This window comes from Esox lucius, chromosome 2 (assembly GCF_011004845.1).
Source record: "Esox lucius isolate fEsoLuc1 chromosome 2, fEsoLuc1.pri, whole genome shotgun sequence".
NCBI lineage: Eukaryota > Metazoa > Chordata > Actinopteri > Esociformes > Esocidae > Esox > Esox lucius.
Window position 1 is genome coordinate 11497480 of NC_047570.1, and position 21471 is coordinate 11518950.

General features: G+C 40.5%; 1 protein-coding gene across 1 annotated transcript in view; it reads left to right on the forward strand.

Moving 5' to 3' along the window:
• The window catches only part of bean1 (brain expressed, associated with NEDD4, 1), a 62029-nt gene that overhangs the window by 31815 nt on the left and 8743 nt on the right, over positions 1-21471 (forward strand). The window contains exons 5-6 of the mRNA XM_020052058.2: positions 2794-2991; positions 6971-7112. Coding sequence (XP_019907617.1) covers positions 2794-2991; positions 6971-7112 — 340 coding nt within the window. The remainder of the gene's footprint in view (positions 1-2793; positions 2992-6970; positions 7113-21471) is intronic.

The following is a 21471-nucleotide window of genomic DNA, read 5'->3' on the forward strand; positions in this document are numbered from 1 at the left end:
AACTTGTTTTGTATATTATTCCATATACCCATTGCCATGGAAGTGGGACATCAGCAGTCAAAGCTTCTGCCCTTAAATGGAAAAGATACATAGTACTGAATACTGTTGTCCTCTTTTTCAATTCTACTTTCCACTCATCAGGCAATTCTCTTGCTTTTTCTTGTTGTATAATCAATTCAAGATCCTGTGTCAGATTAAACCTAATTTCAGACTGGCTAAATATATGGACTTTAGCCATATTCTGTATGCAGATTATTCAGATCTCACTTTTCTTTCTAATTTATGCAGGTTTATTTGTTTTCAAATCAGAATCAGGTGCAACAAAACCGGTGCAAATGATTAGAAGTCAAGAAGTAACTAACATTAAATGTAGCCTATACATTATAGTAATTGTGTACTTGTTTATTAGGTAAATTAGGTTGTATATTTTACCAGTTCCATCTAATAAGGAAAACCTAATCTTTACTGTTTGCAAGTAATTTTATTAGGCTACATTATTGTTCTCTCAGTAATATTGTCAAGGGCTTAATGTCAACTTGGGGTTTAGGAGGTTACTTATCATCATCCACCACTTACATTTTTAGCACAGCTTGTATGGTTTTATGCTGCTCTGTGTTGAACATTTCTGAAACTCAGCAGCAGCAGTTTGCTGTAATGATGTGTCTAAAAGGCATAGAAATAACAAAACCACAAGGGCTAACTAATTATCTCTGTTTTGGGCAATGAAGAATCTCATTAAATTACAATGAGGCTAATCATGCAGTTTTAGTTGGTTTTTAAGTGAGCTTTTTGACCTGATGACTATAGCAACAATATTTATCTCTTCACTCCATTACTCACCATTTCTCTCTTTCTCTCTCCAATCAGAAATCATATCAGATAATATGGTAATTATTTGAAAGAGTGTGTAATTTCAATGCATCACTGATCTGATGATTGATTTTGATGTCTCAACTCTCTGCTCATTTATTTTGCCTGCCACCTTTGAGATAAAATCAATCTTTATAAAGCATCAGCTCAGGGGAAACAGTCCTGGAAAAAGAGTATGTGAGCAAGTCCGTGAATCATAGAACCATAATGAGTTGCTCTGTAGTATAATTCCATTAACCTATGCTGTGATATTGTCTTTTATTGCCTTCAGACCTTTCACTGGATTAGCACGCTGTCCTCAGAGCTTTTACAGATCAGTATTAATGACAGACTTTGGACTTGCACACTTCACAGACACTGTACATGTATTACCCTTAGGATAACTTCACCACTCCTTTAAATTAGAGGTGGAAGTCCTGGGATGGAATTTACCTCAATAAAGGAATACAGGAATCACTTCATCCTGTTAGCTTGTTGGGTTGCGTAAGGCACTCAGAAGCTTGTAGAATCATTCTACTTAGCTAGATCAGCCCGAAAGCAACAGAAGAGGAGCAACAATTAGCAGTGATGTCAATGTTTGCATCATTGCAGTGGATGCCATCATTGCAGTGATGTCAATGTCTCCACCAGCCAAAGAGAATTGGTACTGCAGGGAGGCACAAAGCTACGCCAACATAGCTACAGATACATCAACAGCTTGCAGCTATAGACTGCTCCGCTATTGTAGGTTTTCAAATTGACACACCCCATATTAAAAGATTAACATCAATTACGATCAACCCAAATATTGTATTAATTCCATTTTACAGGAATTCCTCAGCAGGGAAAAGATGAATAAAGGGAAATACGATTAGCATTCGGACAAACAGACTCATAAATAAATTGATTAGATTTCATGTCTCTTGTTGATGACCCCCAAAAGGATTGTTTGAGGTCAGACGTGGCGAGTGTACATGGCTGCGTGTATTATCAGGCCGCAGGTGGATATTTAATCTGTGTCACTATCTGTGTTGTGTTGAGTGATTTTCCTTTTTTTTCGTGTGTCCGTGTGTGCACTCCCTTACTTTGGTTTCTTTCTAGTTCTGACGAAAAGGATGAAATGGATTTAAGAAGAGCCGCTAATGGTTGAAGTTGGGTTTCTGCCTCCTGAGCTGACAGGAAGTTCCACTCCATGTATTTAAAAATTCAAATGGGTTGAGGATTAAATATTTAACACTGCAGACTTGAGAATCTGTTCCTCCACTGAGGAATGAAAATCTGGGGAATGTTCCTGACCTGCACTCCACAGTGAGGTGTTTGAATGATGAGAAGTATCAACTCATATCTCTCTCTCCTTATGGTCACAGAGGCATAATTTCACATCTACACTGCCACACTGCAAAAAAAAATCTAAGTCTTATCAAGTATATTTATCCTGTTTCCTAGTTAAAGTCGAACAGTCCTTAAAATAAGATATATTTCCTTAACAAGCTAAATTTGTATTATATAATAACACTCGGTTTCAATAAATATGCCTTAAATATCTTGTTTTGAGTTATGTTTTTGGTGAGACAAGTTATTTTGACTTAAGAGAGACACTGAAACAATATCAGCTCAATATTAATAATCTTTCCCGAATGAAAACCACACCTTATTTTAAGTCTGAATTGCAAAAAAATATTTTTTCAACTAATTTCAAGATACCTGCCATTTTGTCTAAATATTATTTTTCTTTGACAGTCATTGTTTGCAGTGCACTAAAGGTCTAGAATTTCTGCTTCATCACTAACTAAAGAATGACTGTTCTTCACCTGTCCCCTCTCTCCATCATCTCCCCCTGGTCTCTCTTTCCTCCCTCTTCTTGTTCACATCTCTCCCTCTGTCATTCAAAACACATCTCTGTTCTGTGGCTGTGCCCGAACCTGTGGTGGGTGGACCGTGCAGTGAGCTCGAACCAGAGCAGTGCCCATGAGTACCCAGACTGTCGCGATGGGGGCAGTGAAGCCAGCCTGCTGGTGTCTCCACTGGTGGTTGCTGGCATCGTCATCGGCCTGGTGCTCTTCCTGTCCTGCGTTACTATCATCGTGGGCAGCTTGCGCAAAGACAGCCGTCTGCGCAACCCCCACCTGCGCGCTAGCTATGGTGAGTTACAGGCAGCTAACCACAAATACTGTGGTTGTGTCAAAGCCCGTTGTATGGGCTTCTCTTTATAGGTTGTCAGTTACAGACAGATTGATTTCATAGGTCTAATTTACACGGCACAGGCATTTCCCATGATACATTTCTCTGGGTTGATTTAATAGAATATATAAAGTACAGTTCTTCAATGCACTCATTTCACCCACATGACAATTCTATGCCAAATTTGGCATTATTCAGAGCTGGTATTTTAACCAACCAGTGCTCTTCTGCAGACAACCTTTTATAAATTAATAACTTCATGATAAAATAGCAATTTATTGTGCTAAATCAAATGTATGTACATAGCCAGCCAGACCTGTCTTTGGGAGGCTATTGGTCAAGTAGACTGGTTTCCATTGTCAGTCCACACAGAGACTGTACAAAAAGCTGAAAGAGCATCCTTTGTTTGAGGACAGCAACATTCTCCCTCTGTCTGGTCAAAGGCTGATGCACCCAGATGATATCACACTGGCATAAATCAAAGCCCTATACATGGATCTTCAGTCAGCCCTTAGACAGGTTTCATAAACATAATTGACATTCTAGGTACAGTAAAATGCCACGTTGCATATTGTGTGTTACAATATTTCAGGAAGATAATGTAAAAATATAATAACAAAAATTCCCCTCACATTTAACAATCATTAACTTGCCTCGTTGGAGCAACTTCACTGCTGGTTCTGGAAAGTCGGAAATCATGAGGTGTTTTCTGCACGTCTCGTCAAGCCGTTCATTCTTCTTGTTCAAAGAAGTATTCACCTGTATATATGTCTGCTTGAAAGTTACACATTATCTTGCCAACAACAACCATTGAGCTTGAAGGTAATCTAAAGGTAAGTTAACTACTGTAACAGTAACATGGCAGCAAGCTAAGTACTGTTGCTGTAGTCAGACTTGGATAATGACTGATTAGTACCAAACAGAGGATAAAGAGATGATTAGTGATTCAATGCACCTTAGCAGTAAAAGGAAATGTCGCTATTATTTCAGATTCTGTATAACAATGTTTGTATACAGTCATGTGAAAAAGTAAACCCCCTGATTTTTTTTTAACATATTAGGACATGAATATGTACACTCACCTAAAGGATTATTAGGAACACCTGTTCAATTTCTCATGAATGCAATTATCTAATCAACCAATCACATGGCAGTTGCTTCAATGCATTTAGAGGTGTGGTCCTGGTCAAGACAATCTCCTGAACTCCAAACTGAATGTCAGAATGGGAAAGAAAGGTGATTTAAGCAATTTTGAACGTGGCATGGTTGTTGGTGCCAGACGGGCCGGTCTGAGTATTTCACAATCTGCTCAGTTACTGGGATTTTCACGCACAACCATTTCTAGGGTTTACAAAGAATGGTGTGAAAAGGGAAAAACATCCAGTATGCGGCAGTCCTGTGGGCGAGAATGCCTTGTTGATGCTAGAGGTCAGAGGAGAATGGGCCGACTGATTCAAGCTGATAGAAGAGCAACTTTGACTGAAATAACCACTCGTTACAACCGAGGTATGCAGCAAAGCATTTGTGAAGCCACAACATGCACAACCTTGAGGCAGATGGGCTACAACAGCAGAAGACCCCAGCGGGTACCACTCATCTCCACTACAAATAGGATAAAGAGGCTACAATTTGCACGAGCTCACCAAAATTGGACAGTTGAAGACTGGAAGAATGTTGCCTGGTCTGATGAGTCTCGATTTCTGTTGAGACATTCAGATGGTAGAGTCAGAATTTGGCGTAAACAGAATGAGAACATGGATCCATCATGCCTTGTTACCATTGTGCAGGCTGGTGGTGGTGGTGTAATGGTGTGGGGGATGTTTTCTTGGCACACTTTAGGCCCCTTAGTGCCAATTGGGCATTGTTTAAATGCCATGGCCTACCTGAGCATTGTTTCTGACCATGTCCATCTCTTTATGACCACCATGTACCCATCCTCTGATGGCTACTTCCAGCAGGATAATGCACCATGTCACAAAGCTCGAATCATTTCAAATTGGTTTCTTGAACATGCAATGAGTTCACTGTACTGAAATGACCCCCACACTGACCAGATCTCAACCCAATAGAGCATCTTTGGGATGTGGTGGAACGGGAGCTTTGTGCCCTGGATGTGCATCCCACAAATCTCCATCAACTGCAAAAGGCTATCCTATCAATATGGACCAAAATTTCTAAAGAAAGCTTTCAGCACCTTGTTGAATCAATGCCACATAGATTTAAGGCAGTTCTGAAGGCGAAAGGGGGTCAAACACAGTATTAGTATGGTGTTCCTAATAATCCTTTAGGTGAGTGTATGTGTTCCCTTCGACACTACTGACATAAAAAATACCTAATTTTACAAATTACTGTGAAAGATTATACTTTGCAATAATTTATTCATCAAAGATCCACAGAAATGCAATTTTATAGTGCAGAAAAAGTAGGTCCTCCCAATGCTTCAATAGTTGGTGTCGCCCATTTTGGCATCTTGTAACTGTCTCTCAGTCTCCTACAGTGACTGAGAGGAATTTTTGGCCCTTCTTTAAAGGACTGCTTCGACTGTGTCAGTTTCGATGAAGTCCCCCCACAACATTTAGATATGGGCTTATTCCATATCTTTATTTATTTTTGAGCCATTCTGTTGTTGCTTGTGTGTTTTGCATCATTGTCCTGTTGTAAGATCCATGTTTGTTTTAGCTTCAGCTTTTTGACAGATGGCTACACATTCTTCTTAAGAATTCTCTGGTAGAATATGACATTTTTTGTTAACTCAATGATGGCATGTTGTCCAGGCCCTGAAAGTAGGCCAAAGGCACTAAAGTAGCCCCAATCCATAATGCCACTGTCTCCGTGCTTTACAGTTGGTAGGAGGTTAGTCTGTTCAGAGACAATAATTAGTTTATGCCTAATATGGTGTCAAGCATTGAGGCCAAACAACTCCACATTAAAGTAATCTATCCAGAGCAGACTGTTCCAGTAGCTTTGGTCTTTACATAGGTGTTGGCTGGCAAACATTAGACATATTTTTTGAAAGTATAGGTAATTATAGGTTTTTGTAGTCTCTTTCTGACAGTTGACTCATACTGTACACTTACAGTACACATTGATTCAGTGATTGTGGCAATGGTCTTTAGGACCATTAGGTCTGCTTAGTAACACAGGCGGAAATGTCTAAATTGTAAATCATTTAAATAATGTTATTTTATAAGGCTGATGTTACCTAGGGTTATTAGAGATTTCTAACTCTTTCAAACCAGGTCTTGGCCTGAATTTTATGTTCTGGAATGAATTCCATGATGGTCAGTAAGTGGAATGATGCATTTATAATACCATGGAAGTGACTTTGTAACCTCTTCCAGACTCATGAGCATCCATGATCTTTCTTCTGAGGGGCTCAGATAGGTATTTTGATCTGGGCATGATCTGTTACCACACACCCATATGGGAGAAACAGATGACCTTTCTAAACTTTATGAGTGATTCTGGAATTATTTTCTAATGATTTGCACCAGTTTTGTTGCACCTGATTCTAATTTGAATTGTTTAAATGATGGTAAATGTAGAAGTGTTCATACTTTTTCAAATGACTTTGTCTTAAAACCTAAAATAAAATTGACCTTGAGGTTGGTATTTAGCTCAGATATTCATGTCTCCAAATATAAAACAAAAGACAACTGTCCAGGAAGTGTACTTACTTTTTCACATGACTGTATGTCTTAAAACTTTAAATGAAATTGCTAAATCTTTACAAACACTTCAACACCCTAAAACACTTCCATTATCTTAGCAGACATTTCCAATTAAAGCCAAATACTTCAAAATGGGAACACATTTTTAAGAAATCTGCAATACTTAAACATCTTGCCAGGTGTAAGATCAATAAAGGTCAACAATGGAAAAATGGAAAAGTATTATTCAAAACTATATTTTTGTGTTCATCTATGCTTCCTCTCAACAGCACCAGATGGCTTCTCGTATGGCGGCTCCATCGGAGAGCTGAGGTCGACTTGTATTGAGGAATTTCCTCCAGCATTTGACTTTGACTCCTACGTGGAGACTCTATCACAAGTCAATGTGATGTATCCAGACTCCCCGCCTCAGTAAGTCATTTAACTTCATATAGCCAAAGCTCAGGATCATCTTCCTTCCTGTAGTCCCCATTATGGCAAGATAAAGGGAGTTTAATGATGGTCCTTTTGCGGTTATCTTCATACATTATGATACATGAAGCATGAATAATTATCATAATCACCACTATTGTTCTGGATGGGTACCTCTGTGTGTGTGTGTGGGTGTGTGTGTTGCTGTGGAATTGAGAGTTGTACTGGGGAGCAGATGTGACAAGTGGTTAAGGCTGAGATCTCTAATCAAACTGAAGATCCCATTATCATCTACCATGGTGGAGGGACACATTTGCTTTTTGTAGTTAATGCCGTCCTGCAGCTATGATTGAAATGTAAAGGGTTTTTAAAATATATGTATTTAATTTGCTTTTGCTCATTTCCATGCAATAACTTTAACCTTGCTGTAAGCCGTGCAAACCTTATCAGCAGCTCACAGTTATGTTGACTGGGGTCATCCACTACGCTCTTTTGAAGACATACATTAGAGAAAGAAAGAGTGGGAGAGAAAGAGAAGCAAAATAAGACCTAATAACGCTCCACACTAGTCTTAAGAGTTTGTTCTCCTGCATGCTTGCTGAGTATGTTCAGGCCGCAGTAACATCTCAGAGGTTGAGTTGAGCCATGCTGTTGTGTCAAGTCGTTCGTTAGAGCACTGTTGCACAGCTCAACTCTTTAATGGCTTGATGCTCCGCCTCACACTCTGCTCTCTCCGCCCGGCACCCAGCCCACTCTGCTCCTCTAACAAGCCTCTAGTGCTGCTGGTAAATGCCACTGCTTTGCAGTGAAAGACACCTTGTGTGTTTGATCTAAATGGCAGCCCAGCTAATTGGCGTCTTTAATAATTCAGCCACATTCCTATGTCTTGCAGTTTGGTTTGCTGTCCTTTCAGAGAAACACATGAAATGATGATGCCGGCTGATGAAAGAAGGTCAAATAAGTTGGGAGTGGCTACAGATTAGACTTTTTCCGGTGATTCTCATAGTTTTTGCAAATGTGTCGATCATGATGAACTGTGCACGCAACTAGGCAGAATACTAAGGTGCAGTCTACTCACCATGTACTTTAATTTCTGCACAATCATTTCTCAAACATAACATATTCAATTGAGTATAACAATATAAATATCAGGTTGCATGATTGTAAAATCCTTTTGTTATCCATCGTCATGTGTATAATCAAAGAGCTTTCAACTGAACAGTTGGTTGTTGACTGGCACAGATCAGATAAAGGGTATAAAAATATACATAAGCAGTTGAAAATACCACTAAGCATACTCAGGGCACAGTCTGGTGGAATATTGGTGTTATCAAGTCTCAAAATCAACTGTAAGACACCATCTCCATGTCAACACGTGTTTTGCCTTGTGGACCACATCGTTACGACCTTTGCCTGCCCCCGACCTCGAACCAGTCAATTCCTCAGGATTCTGATTCATTGTCTGACCTCTGCCTGCCTGCCAACCACGAGACGGCCCATTCCTGCAATAAACATCTGTGCACGACATCGCCTCTCTGCCACTCTGTCCACGCTTGGTTCCCACCCCGGCCCTGTCATGTCTAGCATTAGAACTCCAATTGTGTGCTGTGGTCAGTTGAAACATACATTTTTCTTTTTGGCCATGCACAACAAAAGGGGTTTGCATTCAAAGTAAAGCACCTGACACCCTCAGTAAAATATGGCAGTGAATCGTTGATGCTTTTGAGATGTTTTGCTACTAGTGGTCCAGAGGATTTTGTTAAGATCAATGGCATAATGAATTTCATTAAATACCAGGTTATTTTTGTCAGTAGTGAGTCTTAGCCAAATAAATTAATAGAAATAGTTGCGGGACTACAAAATCTATGTTTCACAATGGCAATCTCAGTTTCGGATTGAAAACCTGTGGTCTGAATTGAAAATGGCAGGACACAAGCGCAAACCAAAGACTAACAAGGATCTTGACACCTGTAGTTGTTCTTTGTTTTACACCACAGTTATCAAAGTTTAATATTAAACAAAGAGAAATACATTTAATTGGAGTGTAAAGAACATTACTTTGTCAGTGAGAGGGGAGGATCACCTTGGCTTTGTGTTTTGCCAGCTCCACCTGAGCACATTCCTGACAGTCGTTCCCTAAAACAGGGAAGATAGGCTACCGAGCAGCAGTTCTTTATCCCCTGTTTAGTTCAGTGTGCTGTCTAGTTAATGCACTCTCTCCTCACTGTGATTGGATTACAAAGGTGGGCTGACGGGGAGGATGAGACGTAATCCTGACAGTCCTCTGAACCTCCACAGGCTCTATCTGCAGGTCTAGGAATCCTCCTGCCAGCGACCACATCATCTCCACTCTGATCCCTGGCTGACATGCTTACTCACCGCAGGGCTTTGATTACATCCTGTAGGGTTCCCGATGATGTCACTATCTAGTGTTTAGCCCATGTATTTACATCTGAGGAGAGGCAGCCATGTATTACATCTGAGGAAACGCAACCTTTCTGTAACTACATGGACTGACTAATGTACTGTGGTGGTGCATGGCTAAAATCCCTGGGGAAGTTAAGCCTGGGGAAACCAGCCATATTACAAACTCTATTTGTAACCTATGAAGACAACAGTCACAGTATTTGAATAAATTTACCACTAATGCTTAAGCTAGACTATAGCCATCGCCTTCTGGCATTGCCATCAGCCATTAAAGAAGGACTCCTTTGAAATAAATTACAGCTGCTGTACTACCTGCGTATTGTCATGTCCAGTGGCAGTGTCCAAACTTCAGGAATTGCCTGGGTTCAATTCTTGATGGCTTTTATTTTGTCTTTAGAAAGAAAAAAGTTTTCTGCTCTAGAAAATCACATTGACACAATGCTGATGGCAAGGCAACGCAATGCTTTTAGTGTATCTGCTGTCATTTTTTTTAAAGGAGGCTTTCCTTAATGCCTGATGGCAATATCAGGTGCTTGATGGCTCTAGTGTAGCATTTAGGTAACAGACACACATTTAGCATTTATTTTCTTCCTAGAGGCTAACATTACCTAACAAAACACTCTGTCTAGCATTTTACAGCAATGCCGACCCAGCTAATTTACGCTGAACATCCACATCGATCCTCTCAGGTCTGGGGCACAACATAGGCTGTTAAATGAATCGCTGACCAGTAGGGAGATTTCAGTACAACCACAAGTCCATATCCTTATCGCCATCGGTGGCTATTTTGGAAAGGGCAAATTTAAGCTTGCCACCAAAGGACAACATCAAGATGAGATGTAATTGTTTTTCTGTCAATTATGTTTTGACTGATTTGATGTGACTGGTGTGATGCCAAATCCAAGCGGGATTCTCTTTAGGGTTGTTTTCTTGTGATGCACTACCGACAGAAGAGTCTTTGCTTAAAGATTATTAGCTAATTACTTTCTTAACTGGCGACAGTCAACGGTTACATGCGGCGTAACCGTCATAGTCTTCTGGCCCAATAGAATCAGATACATGGCTTAAACATGAGACAGAGGGGTGCTGTTTTCTTCCATCATCTCGGATCATCTCTTCTCTGGTAGAGATTTAGCCACTTGCGAATTGAATGATAATCATAAGAACAGAGAGACTAAACGGAATAGGTCTGGCTTGAAACCCGTCTTTTCCCCACGGAAAGGTGTAAAGCACTTCGGGTGTGACAGATTGTTTGTGTGTGTGTGTGTGTTTGTGTGTGTCCAAGTGTGCATGTGTGTGTTTGTTTATCTGGCTTAACTCTGCCTGCTTGCCCTTCAAGGTTTGTTTCAGAGTCACAATGTTATTTACATTTATATGACAGTTCCATTAGACCTGGCCCTTGTGTACCGGCCCTGTGAGGGGCCTCTGAAGAGGGTGAAATTACCTCTCCCCCAGAGTAGAAGCCATCTGAAAAATCAGACCCTTTCCTGTTGAAGAAATTATGAAGAATAGAGAATATTACTGCCATAGACAGGGCTATTAATGTCACTGAACAGTGTGTAATTCAGTTTGGAGGTATTGCCGCCTGCTCAATTTCTGTTCAGATAGCAATGTCCCGCCTCATTCATTTACTGGCCTTTTCCATCAGATCAACCTTTGTGTTACATGCAGTCTAGTGGACAATTTGGTAATGTAAGGAATGACAATTTCATGGAGCACAAATGGTGAGATTTAAAGTGTAATTGTACCTGTTTTTACCCAGTGGTTTAGTGGTTTTTCTGTTGTCCGTTGTAGACACATTTACAAATAATAGATTTTGAACTTTCTTGTCTTCATCAGTCCTGATGTTCCAAATTGTCTGTATAATTTCACAATCTAACTATTCACACTACGGAAGTTTTATTGATATTAACCAGCGCTAGACTTGGGCTAATATAAGTGCAGGGACTGCTAAATTGAACATTAGACTATGTGGATTATTGAGAGTTTTGAAAATAAATCATATTTCAAACTAACAAAAAAACAAGAATAAATTACTTAGTTTAGTTTACTTGTTTAAAAGATCACATATTCATCTTTAATTTGAGACCACATTAAAATTATCTTTTAATAATATAATTTGTTTTCTCCTTTTGTATATCCACTTATCATGAAATGATTCAAACTCAACTGAATGAATAGTGGGGAAAAAGTAAATTGGACAAATTGAACTTCTAACTAATTCTGAATTTGTCTAATGCCAAGAGTGTGCATAACTGTCATCAAGGCAGAAGGGGGCTCCTTTGAAGAATCTAATATAAATGTATATTAACACTTTTTTAGTTGCTACATGACTCCATACGTGTCATTTCATAGTTCTGATGGCTTCACTATTATTCTACAATGTGGAAAATAGTAAAACAAAATTAAGAAATACCCTTGAATAAGGCGGTGTGTTCAAACCTTTGACCTGTACTGTACATTTGGTTATTTATCACACTGGGATGCTTACTCTAGCCTGACTACAATTAATGTATAATGAAGCTAATGTTCGAATTGGCCAGTGAGTGGTCAAGCTATGACACACCTACAACTTCGCCTATCATTTCCACTGGTAAAATAGCAATGAAATATATCAGGTCGCCCCCAGATCTACAGTGCCACTAAAAAAAACCTAAAAAGAACAAGACTGAACATCAGAGAGAGGAAAATAAGTTTTAGTCAATTGTGTCTTGAAAAGTGTTAGTCTTGTTCCGTCCTCACTGTGTCTGTAGAATGTTGAAGTAAAACAACGCGTTAGACCAGGCAGAATTATTAGCTACTAATTGTCATGAATTTCTACTGTGTTTAGGTTGTGGAGAGCTTGTGTTATTGGCTTGTATGTTGGGCTCCAGGTGGTGGTGGTGGTAGTGGTGGTCGTGTCGGTGGGCTCGGTTGTTAGTGCTGAACAAAGCACTCTGTCACTGGCTCTGCCTCTCCAAACCTTCATCCATCTCTGCTACATTGTGGAGGGAGGGAAATCACTCCTCATATTAACAAAGGCACAAGTCCTGCCTGAGGCCTGATGTGCATTTGTTACTCCCAAATGACATATTTTCCTATATGTTACTCGCAAATGACATATATATATATATATATATATGCACTATTGTGCTCAAAAGTTTGCATATTCTTGGAGATTTGGTAATATATGTACCATATGTAAAGAAAACATGAGTGAGCAGGCAAAACCAAATGTCTTTTATTTCGTATGGGATTCTCATTCAACAGTAGGTCATAACAGAATGGCTAAATCATAAAAGAAAAACAAAGAAATAAATTAACAGACTCCTGTTCAAAAGTCTGCATACACTTAGTTCTTTATACTGTGTATTGCCCCCTTTAGCATCAATGACAGCATGCAGTATTTTGTTATAGTTGTCTATGAGGCCCCAAATTCTTGTAGGTGGTATAGCTGCCCATTCCTGTAGGCAAAATGCCTCCAGGTAATGAAAAGTCTTTGGTCATCTTGCAAGAACCGCACGTTTGAGATCTCCCCAGAGTGGCTCGATGATATTAAGGTCAGGAGACTGTGATGGCCACTCCAGAACCTTCACCTTTTCTGCTGTAACCACTGGACGGTCAACTTGACCTTGTACTTAGGGTCATTGTTGTGCTGGAAAGTCCAAGAGTGTCCCATGCGCAGCATTCGTGCAGAAGAATGCAAATTGTCTGCCAGTATTATCTGATAACATGCTGCATTCATCTTGCCATAAATTTTCACAAGATTCCCTTTGCCTTTAGAGCTCACACACCCCCAAAACATCAGTGAGCCACCACCATGCTTCACAGTGGGGATGGTATTCTGTTCACTATAGGCCTTGTTGACCTCTCTCCAAACATTGCGCTTTTGGTTGTGACCATAAAGCCCTATCTTGGTCTTGTCACTCCAAATTACAGTGTGCCAGTGGCTGTGAGACATGTCAAGGTGATGTCGGGCATATTGTAGCTGGGATTTTTGTGTCATTGGCACAGTGAAGGCTTCTTTCTGGCAACTCGACCATGCAGCTCATTTTTGTTCAAGTATCATAGTATTGTGCTCACACCGTCTTTCTCCAGAGCAGCCTGTATTTCTCCTGAGGTTACCTATGGGTTTTTCTTTGTATCTCGAACAATTCTTCCTGCAGTTTTGGCTGAAAACTTGGTCTATCTGATAATAGCTTGCTATCAAGAGATCCCCGAATTTTCCACTTCTTAATAAGTGATTGAACAGTACTGACTGGCATTTCCAAGGCTTTTGATATGTTTCTATATCCTTTTCCATCTTTATAAAGTTCCATTACCGTGTAATGCAGGTCTTTAGACCGTTCTTTTCTGCTCCTCATGGCTCAGTGCATCCACGTGAGAACTAACACACTCATTGACTATTTATACACCGACACTAATTGCAATTTAAAAGCCACAGGTGTGGGAAATGCACCTTTAATTGCCATTTTCACCTGTGTGTGTCATCTTGTGTATATGTAACATGGTCAAAAATTCAAAGGTATATTAACTTTTTATCCGGGCCATTTGCGTGATTTATGTTATCATTATGAGCCAAAACAACTATGTGTTAATAAATGGCTTCATATGATCACTATCTTTAAATAAAAGACAGTTTTTTGCATGATCAGTCAAAATTCCACCGTTTCTGCCAGGGTATGCAAACTTATGATTACAACTGTACATATATACACTCACCTAAAGGATTATTAGGAACACCTGTTCAATTTCTCATTAATGCAATCTAATCAACCAATCACATCGCAGTTGCTTCAATGCATTTACGGGTGTGGTCCTGGTCAAGACAATCTCCTGAACTCCAAACTGAATGTCAGAATGGGAAAGAAAGGTGATTTAAGCAATTTTCAGCGTGGCATGGTTGTTGGTGCCAGACGGGCCGGTCTGAGTATTTCACAATCTGCTCAGTTACTGGGATTTTCACGCACAACCATTTCTAGGGTTTACAAAGAATGGTGTGAAAAGGGAAAAACATCCAGTATGCGGCAGTCCTGTGGGCGAGAATGCCTTGTTGATGCTAGAGGTCAGAGGAGAATGGGCCAACTGATTCAAGCTGATAGAAGAGCAACTTTGACTGAAATAACCACTCGTTACAACCGAGGTATGCCTCAAAGCATTTGTGAAGCCACAACATGCACAACCTTGAGGCAGATGGGCTACAACAGCATAAGACCCCAGCGGGTACCACTCATCTCCACTACAAATAGGATAAAGAGGCTACAATTTGCACGAGCTCACCAAAATTGGACAGTTGAAGACTGGAAGAATGTTGCCTGGTCTGATGAGTCTCGATTTCTGTTGAGACATTCAGATGGTAGAGTCAGAATTTGGCGAAACAGAATGAGAACATGGATCCATCATGCCTTGTTACCATTGTGCAGGCTGGTGGTGGTGGTGTAATGGTGTGGGGGATGTTTTCTTGGCACACTTTAGGCCCCTTAGTGCCAATTGGGCATCGTTTAAATGCCACGGCTTACCTGAGCATTGTTTCTGACCATGTCCATCCCTTCATGACCACCATGTACCCATCCTCTGATGGCTACTTCCAGCAGGATAATGTCACAAAGCTCGAATAATTTCAAATTGGTTTCTTGAACATGCAATGAGTTCACTGTACTGAAATGGCCCCCACAGTCACCAGATCTCAACCCAATAGAGCATCTTTGGGATGTGGTGGAACGGGAGCTTCGTGCCCTGGATGTGCATCCCACAAATTTCCATCAACTGCAAGATGCTATCCTATCAATATGGGCCAACATTTCTAAAGAATGCTTTCAGCACCTTGTTGAATCAATGCCACATAGAATTAAGGCAGTTCTGAAGGCAAAAGGGGGTCAAACACAGTATTAGTATGGTGTTCCTAATAATCCTTTAGGTGAGTTAATATATATATTTATCTCCAGTTAGTATGGTGTTGGTATGGTGGTGGTGGACTTGTGTAGAAGATTCCATAGTGTGTTTGCATATGTGGGTATATCTAGTCAGTGATTCTGTAGGAGTCAGTGGGAAGGGAGCGGCCAGGGGTGGTTGAAGGGGAAAGGCATGTGATGCTGCGCAGTGCTGCCACAGCCACAGATGGCTCAGGGAAACTACTGCGCTTATACCACCAGATCAGTGGCTCACCTGTGGAGGCTGTGAAGGAACTCACTTCCGCGGAAGGAGAACTGGGCAAATCCAAGCACAAAGATACATTCACACGGACACATGCTTGCATGTTTGTTTTTCTATCCTCACGGAGACCGAAGTAACAGATGAAAACAGAAAATCCATGTTCAATATCCTTAACCTTAAACCTGACCCTAACATAACCCTAAATCTTAACCTTAACATAACTTTAGTGTGTGTTTTTCTGTCCATAATCACTATCCCTAACTGTAACCCTAATCCTCTTAAAATAACCCAAATTCACTAACCTCAATAGTACATTTACCCCAAACCTAACCCCTGAGCCGGAAATAGCCTTTTATAGTGGGAATCGGCAAAAAACACTTGTTGGAACTGATTTATCAGAATGTAGTATCTTTATGGGGATATTTTTTGGTCCTCAGATACATTGACATACCTGAATCACACACACACAGGGTAACAGCATTTACATACTAATCTAAACACAAACACGTGTTTACACACAGAGACATGGTTATAGCATGTACATACTGTATAATAATGTAAACACAAACACGTGTTTACACACAGAGACACGGTTATAGCATGTACATACTGTATAATAATCTAAACACAAACACATGTTTACACACAGAGACATGGTTATAGCATGTACATACTGTATAATAATCTAAACACAAACACATGTTTACACACAGTGACACGGTTATAGCATGTACATACTGTATAATAATCTAATCACAAACACGTGTTTACACACAGAGACACGGTTATAGCATGTACATACTGTAAATAGTAATCTATGCACACATAAACATCTATTGGTAAATTCACAGTGTTGTATGCACAGGACATGCATAACCACAGACCCTGTTGCTTCTGAATATGGGCCAGGAGCGGAGAAATGAAGCACCTTGCGCCAGCGTCACAGTGCAGAGGACACACCTGACCATATGCTCCAACCAGTGCTGTAATCTTTCCAGAGCTACAGGCCATCACAGGGTGCAGAAGGCAGAGGTCATCCCTCTAGTGACCGACACCGCTCTTAAATACTCATATAGATGTATTTAGTCTTGCATTTTACAGTTAACCTTTCGACAGCTTAACATCCCTGCGTTCTTGTATCATAGTTGTAAATGTGTCCAGGCAATGAAAAACAATGTGATCTGTGTCATATGAGAGGCCCTCTATAGTCTACCCTATTGTAACACCATCCTATAAGAGAGGCCATGCCTACATGACAAATTATATAGCAGTGCTCAGTGAAATTAATGTGTAAGTGTACATACACCATAGATGATTAAGAACGACAGCACACTGCAGGCAAAATGTATTAGACTATCCCAAATGCGCTTGGCTGTAGCAGTATTACAGTACATTTGATAATTCATTATTTTTGGGCTAGGGACTGCAAAGTGTAGAAGATTCTCTTATGGAATTACACAGAACTCTGAAAAACCTGAAACCAATGAACTCATGTTGGCCGCTTCTGTTGTGGTCAGAGACTTTAACAGAGGGAATTTTAAATAACGTGATATCTGTCCCGTGTAGCTCTGTTGGTAGAGCATGTGGCATTTGCAACGTCAGAGGGTTGTGGGTTTGATTCCCTCAAGACCAAGTCAGAAATGTATGCACACAGTACATAGGATAAGGGTGTCAGCTAAATGACTAAAATGTAAATGTGCATCTGCACCAAAACTGTTGTTAAGGAGACATAGCCACACCTCTACACATCTGGATGGCTGAAAGAATGCATCCCAGAAGTCCCTCACAAAGTCCTATGGATGCACAGTAAAGAGCATATGCTCAGGCTTTATCGCTGCCTGGTCCAGCATCTGCTGTGCTGACTACCATATGCCCCTTCCCAGGGTGGCCAAACGCGCAGTAAGGGGCATCGCTGATGTACTATGTGTGTTGTCACTTTTTATCTTGTTTGTTTAATTTCCTGTCATTTCTGGAATTTATATTTAAAATGTTTCTACTTTCTTTGGGTCATTTACGCTAGTTTGTAATCGACTGCATTGATTTAGGAGACAAGGATTTTGCTAAACCCACAACAACATCTGCTATGCGTATGTGACTTATAAGACAGTAAACGTTTGAAAGTGTAATCAGAGGGATATTCTTGGCTTGGTCTATCACTCAAGAAACCTTGGCAAGAAACAGCCAGGCCCTCAGGTGTCCACAGTTCTACGGTACCTGGCAAACTCTTTCTGGAGTGATGCTGAACAAATATCTGCATCAGCGTGTTTATGTAGAGAAAAGTAATATTTTCAGATGTTTATGTGGAGCTGGTAGTTTTATTGCACCCTGAAGGGATTAGTAACATTGCTGAGCTGTTTGATGAATATCAGAAACAAACACACACACACACACACACACACACACACACTGTTACTGAAATCCCTGTTGGTGACTCTTATCAGCAAATCCCACCCTTTTTTTAGCTGCACACTCCTGCTCCTCCATTACTGGTGGCTGAACGTCTAAGGGGTACCGAACGTGCCTGTCGTGACCTGGGCCCTGATTGTTGCTAAGCATGTTGGTTGTGGGCAGGACACGTGAGAGCTTTTCTGACTATTCAGGCTAGTTTCGTTATTTGCCCTTGCAAGATGGAGTGCATGCAAAAGTATGGTAATATTATTGTTGTTGTAAACATGTGTGTCTATAGTGCTACTGTACTTGTTTGTTGCTGTCGCATATTTAATTATATGATAGAACTAGTTCCTTCCATTCTGTTGTGCTCAGGATTCTGCCCTTTGTATCCCTTACAGTGCTGGGACAGTAAATCGTGTTTTCTTTTTTTGACTATACTGTAAACGTCTGGATTTGAAATCAAACAATTAATAAGAGGTTACAAAACCCCATTTGAATAATTGTTGGGACACTGTGTAAAATGTAAAGAAAACAGAATGCAATGATGTGCAAATCATTTATACCCTATATTCAATAGAAAATAGTACAAAGACAACATCAAATTGTGAAACTGAGAAATGTTTTAGTTTCTTGAAAAATATATGCCCAATTTTAATTTGATGCCAGCTAACACATTACAAAAAAGCAGGGACAGGGGCAACAAAAGACTGAAAAAGTTGTGTAATGCAAAAATTGGCAACAGGTCAGTAACATGATTGGGTATAAAAATAATATCCCAGAGAGGGTGAGTCTTTCAGAAGTAAAGATGGGGTGGGGTTCACCACCAAGACAGGCAAATAGTGAAACGCTTCTCAAAGTAAAATTACAGAGTTTGGCGATCTCATCATCTGCAGTACATAATATCATTAAAAGATTCAGAGAATCTGGAGAATATCTCTTTATGCAAGGAACAAGGCTGAAAACCAATATTGGATGGCTGTGATCTTCAGGCCCACTGGTGGCATGAACAGATTTTGTAGTGGACATCACTGCATGGGCTCAGGAACACTTTTGTCTAGAAAACCATTGTCTGTGAACATAGTAGGTTGTTTAATCCACAATTGCAAGTTAAAACTTTAGCATGCAAAGAATAAACCAGATATAAACAAGATCCAGAAATGCTGCTGCCTTCCTTGGGCCTGAGCTCATTTAGACTGAGACTGAGGTGAAGTGAAAAGCTGCCCTGTGGTCTGACAAATCGAAATTATTTTTGGGAACAATGGATGCTGAGAGGGACCATGCGGCTTGTTATCAGTGCTCAGTTCAAAGGCCAGCATCCATGATGGTATGGGGGTGCATTAGTGCACATGCACTTGCACTTCTGTGAAGGCACCACTAATACTAAACAATATATACAGGTTTTAGAGCAACATACACGGCCATCCAGACTGCATCTTTTTCAGAGAAGGACTTGCTGATTTCAGCAAGACAGTGCCAAACCACATTCTGCACAAATTACAATAGCATGGCTATTAAAGTACTGTAAATTACTGGTAATTTAAGGAGAAAGATCTGAAGGTACTAGAACTGGACAAAAGATTAAAAACCTGCTTACATGTTTTTTGCGGTAACGTTCTAGAAGCAGGAGTGATCAAGATAGGCTGAAGTGTTATGTGTATGTGTGTATGTGTACATACTGTATGTATATAACTCAACTCAGATGCATCCTGTTTTAGTTGATTGGACATGATTCCGAAAGGCACACACTTGTCTAAATAAGATCCCACAGTTGACAGTGCATGTCAGAGCAAAATCCAAGCCAGGTATTCTCCATAGAGCTCTGAGACTGGATTGATTGTTCTGGGGTGACCAAGAACCCAGTGGTCACTCTGACAGACCTCCAGAGTTCCTGTGTAGGGTTGTCAGAATCTTCCAGGAGGACAACCATCTCTGCAGCACTCCACCAATCAGGCCTTTATAGTAGAGTGGCAAAATGAAAGTAATTCCTCAATAAAATGCCTATGACAGCCCAGTTGGAGTTTGTCAAATGGCACCTAAAGGACTCTCAGACCATGAGAAACACAATTCTCTGATCTAATGAAACCAAGATTGAACTCTTTGGCCTGAGTGCCAAGTGTCACCTCTAGAGGATATTAGGCACCACTCATTTCCTGGCCAATACCATCAATCAGAATAGAAAGAGGAGTGGGAGGCCCTGGTGCACAACTGAGCAAGAGGGCAAATACATTAGTGTCTAGTTTGAGAAGCGCTACATGCTTCAGCACTTGGCAGCCCCACTGTGAGTCTTCCAGAAATGTAATGAACTGACTTCAAAGTTGGCATCCTATGATAGGGCCATGTTTAAAGTAGGGATGTGCATTGGACCATATTTTACTATCTGAATAGTATGTGTTGTAATTCGAATAGTATTAATTTAACCAAAATACATGTTTTTAAAAACTACCAATACCACATGAGCGCTACTACAGTGAGGAAAAAAAATATTTGATCCCCTGCTGATTTTGTACGTTTGCCCACTGACCAAGAAATGATCAGTCTATAATTATAATGGTAGGTTTATTTGAACAGTGAGAGACAGAATAACAACAACAAAATCCTTCCCACCCCGTGGTGGGAAGGTGACAACAGTTATTATTCGCAAATGGAAAGAAACACAAAAGAACTGTCAATCTCCCTCGGTCTGGGGCTCCATGCAAGATCTCACCTTGTGGAGTTGCAATGATCATGAGAACGATGAGGAATCAGCCCAGAACTACACAGGAGGATCTTGTCAATGATCTCAATGCAGCTGGGACCATAGTCACCAAGAAAACAATTGGTAAAGCACTACACCATGAAGGACTGAAATCCTGAAGCGCCCGCAAGGTCTCCCTGCTCAAGAAAGCACATGTACAGGCCCGCCAGAAGATTGCCAATGAACATCTGAATGATTCAGAAGAGAACTGGGCAAAAGTGTTGTGGTCAGATGAGACCAAAATCTCTTTGGCATCAACTCAACTCGCAATTTTTGGAGGAGGATGAATGCTGTCTATGACCACAAGAACACCATCCCCACCGTCAAACATGGAGGTGGAAACATTATGCTTTGGGGCTGTTTTTCTGCTAAAGGGACAGGACAAATTCACTGCATCAAAGGGAAGATGGACAGAGCCACGTACCGTCAAATCTTGGATGTATTCCAGCATGACAGTGACCCAAAACACACGGCCAAGGCAACAAAGGAGTAGCTCAAGAAGAAGCACATTAAGGTCCTGGAGTGAAAACGTTCCACATTAATAGTGGAGGGAATATATACCCACATCAGGGTAAAGTGGTAAGGTAAAGAGCCCTGAATAAACAGTACAGGCCAAAAGTTTGGACATACCTTCTCATTCAATGCGTTTTCTTTATTTTCATGACTATTTACATT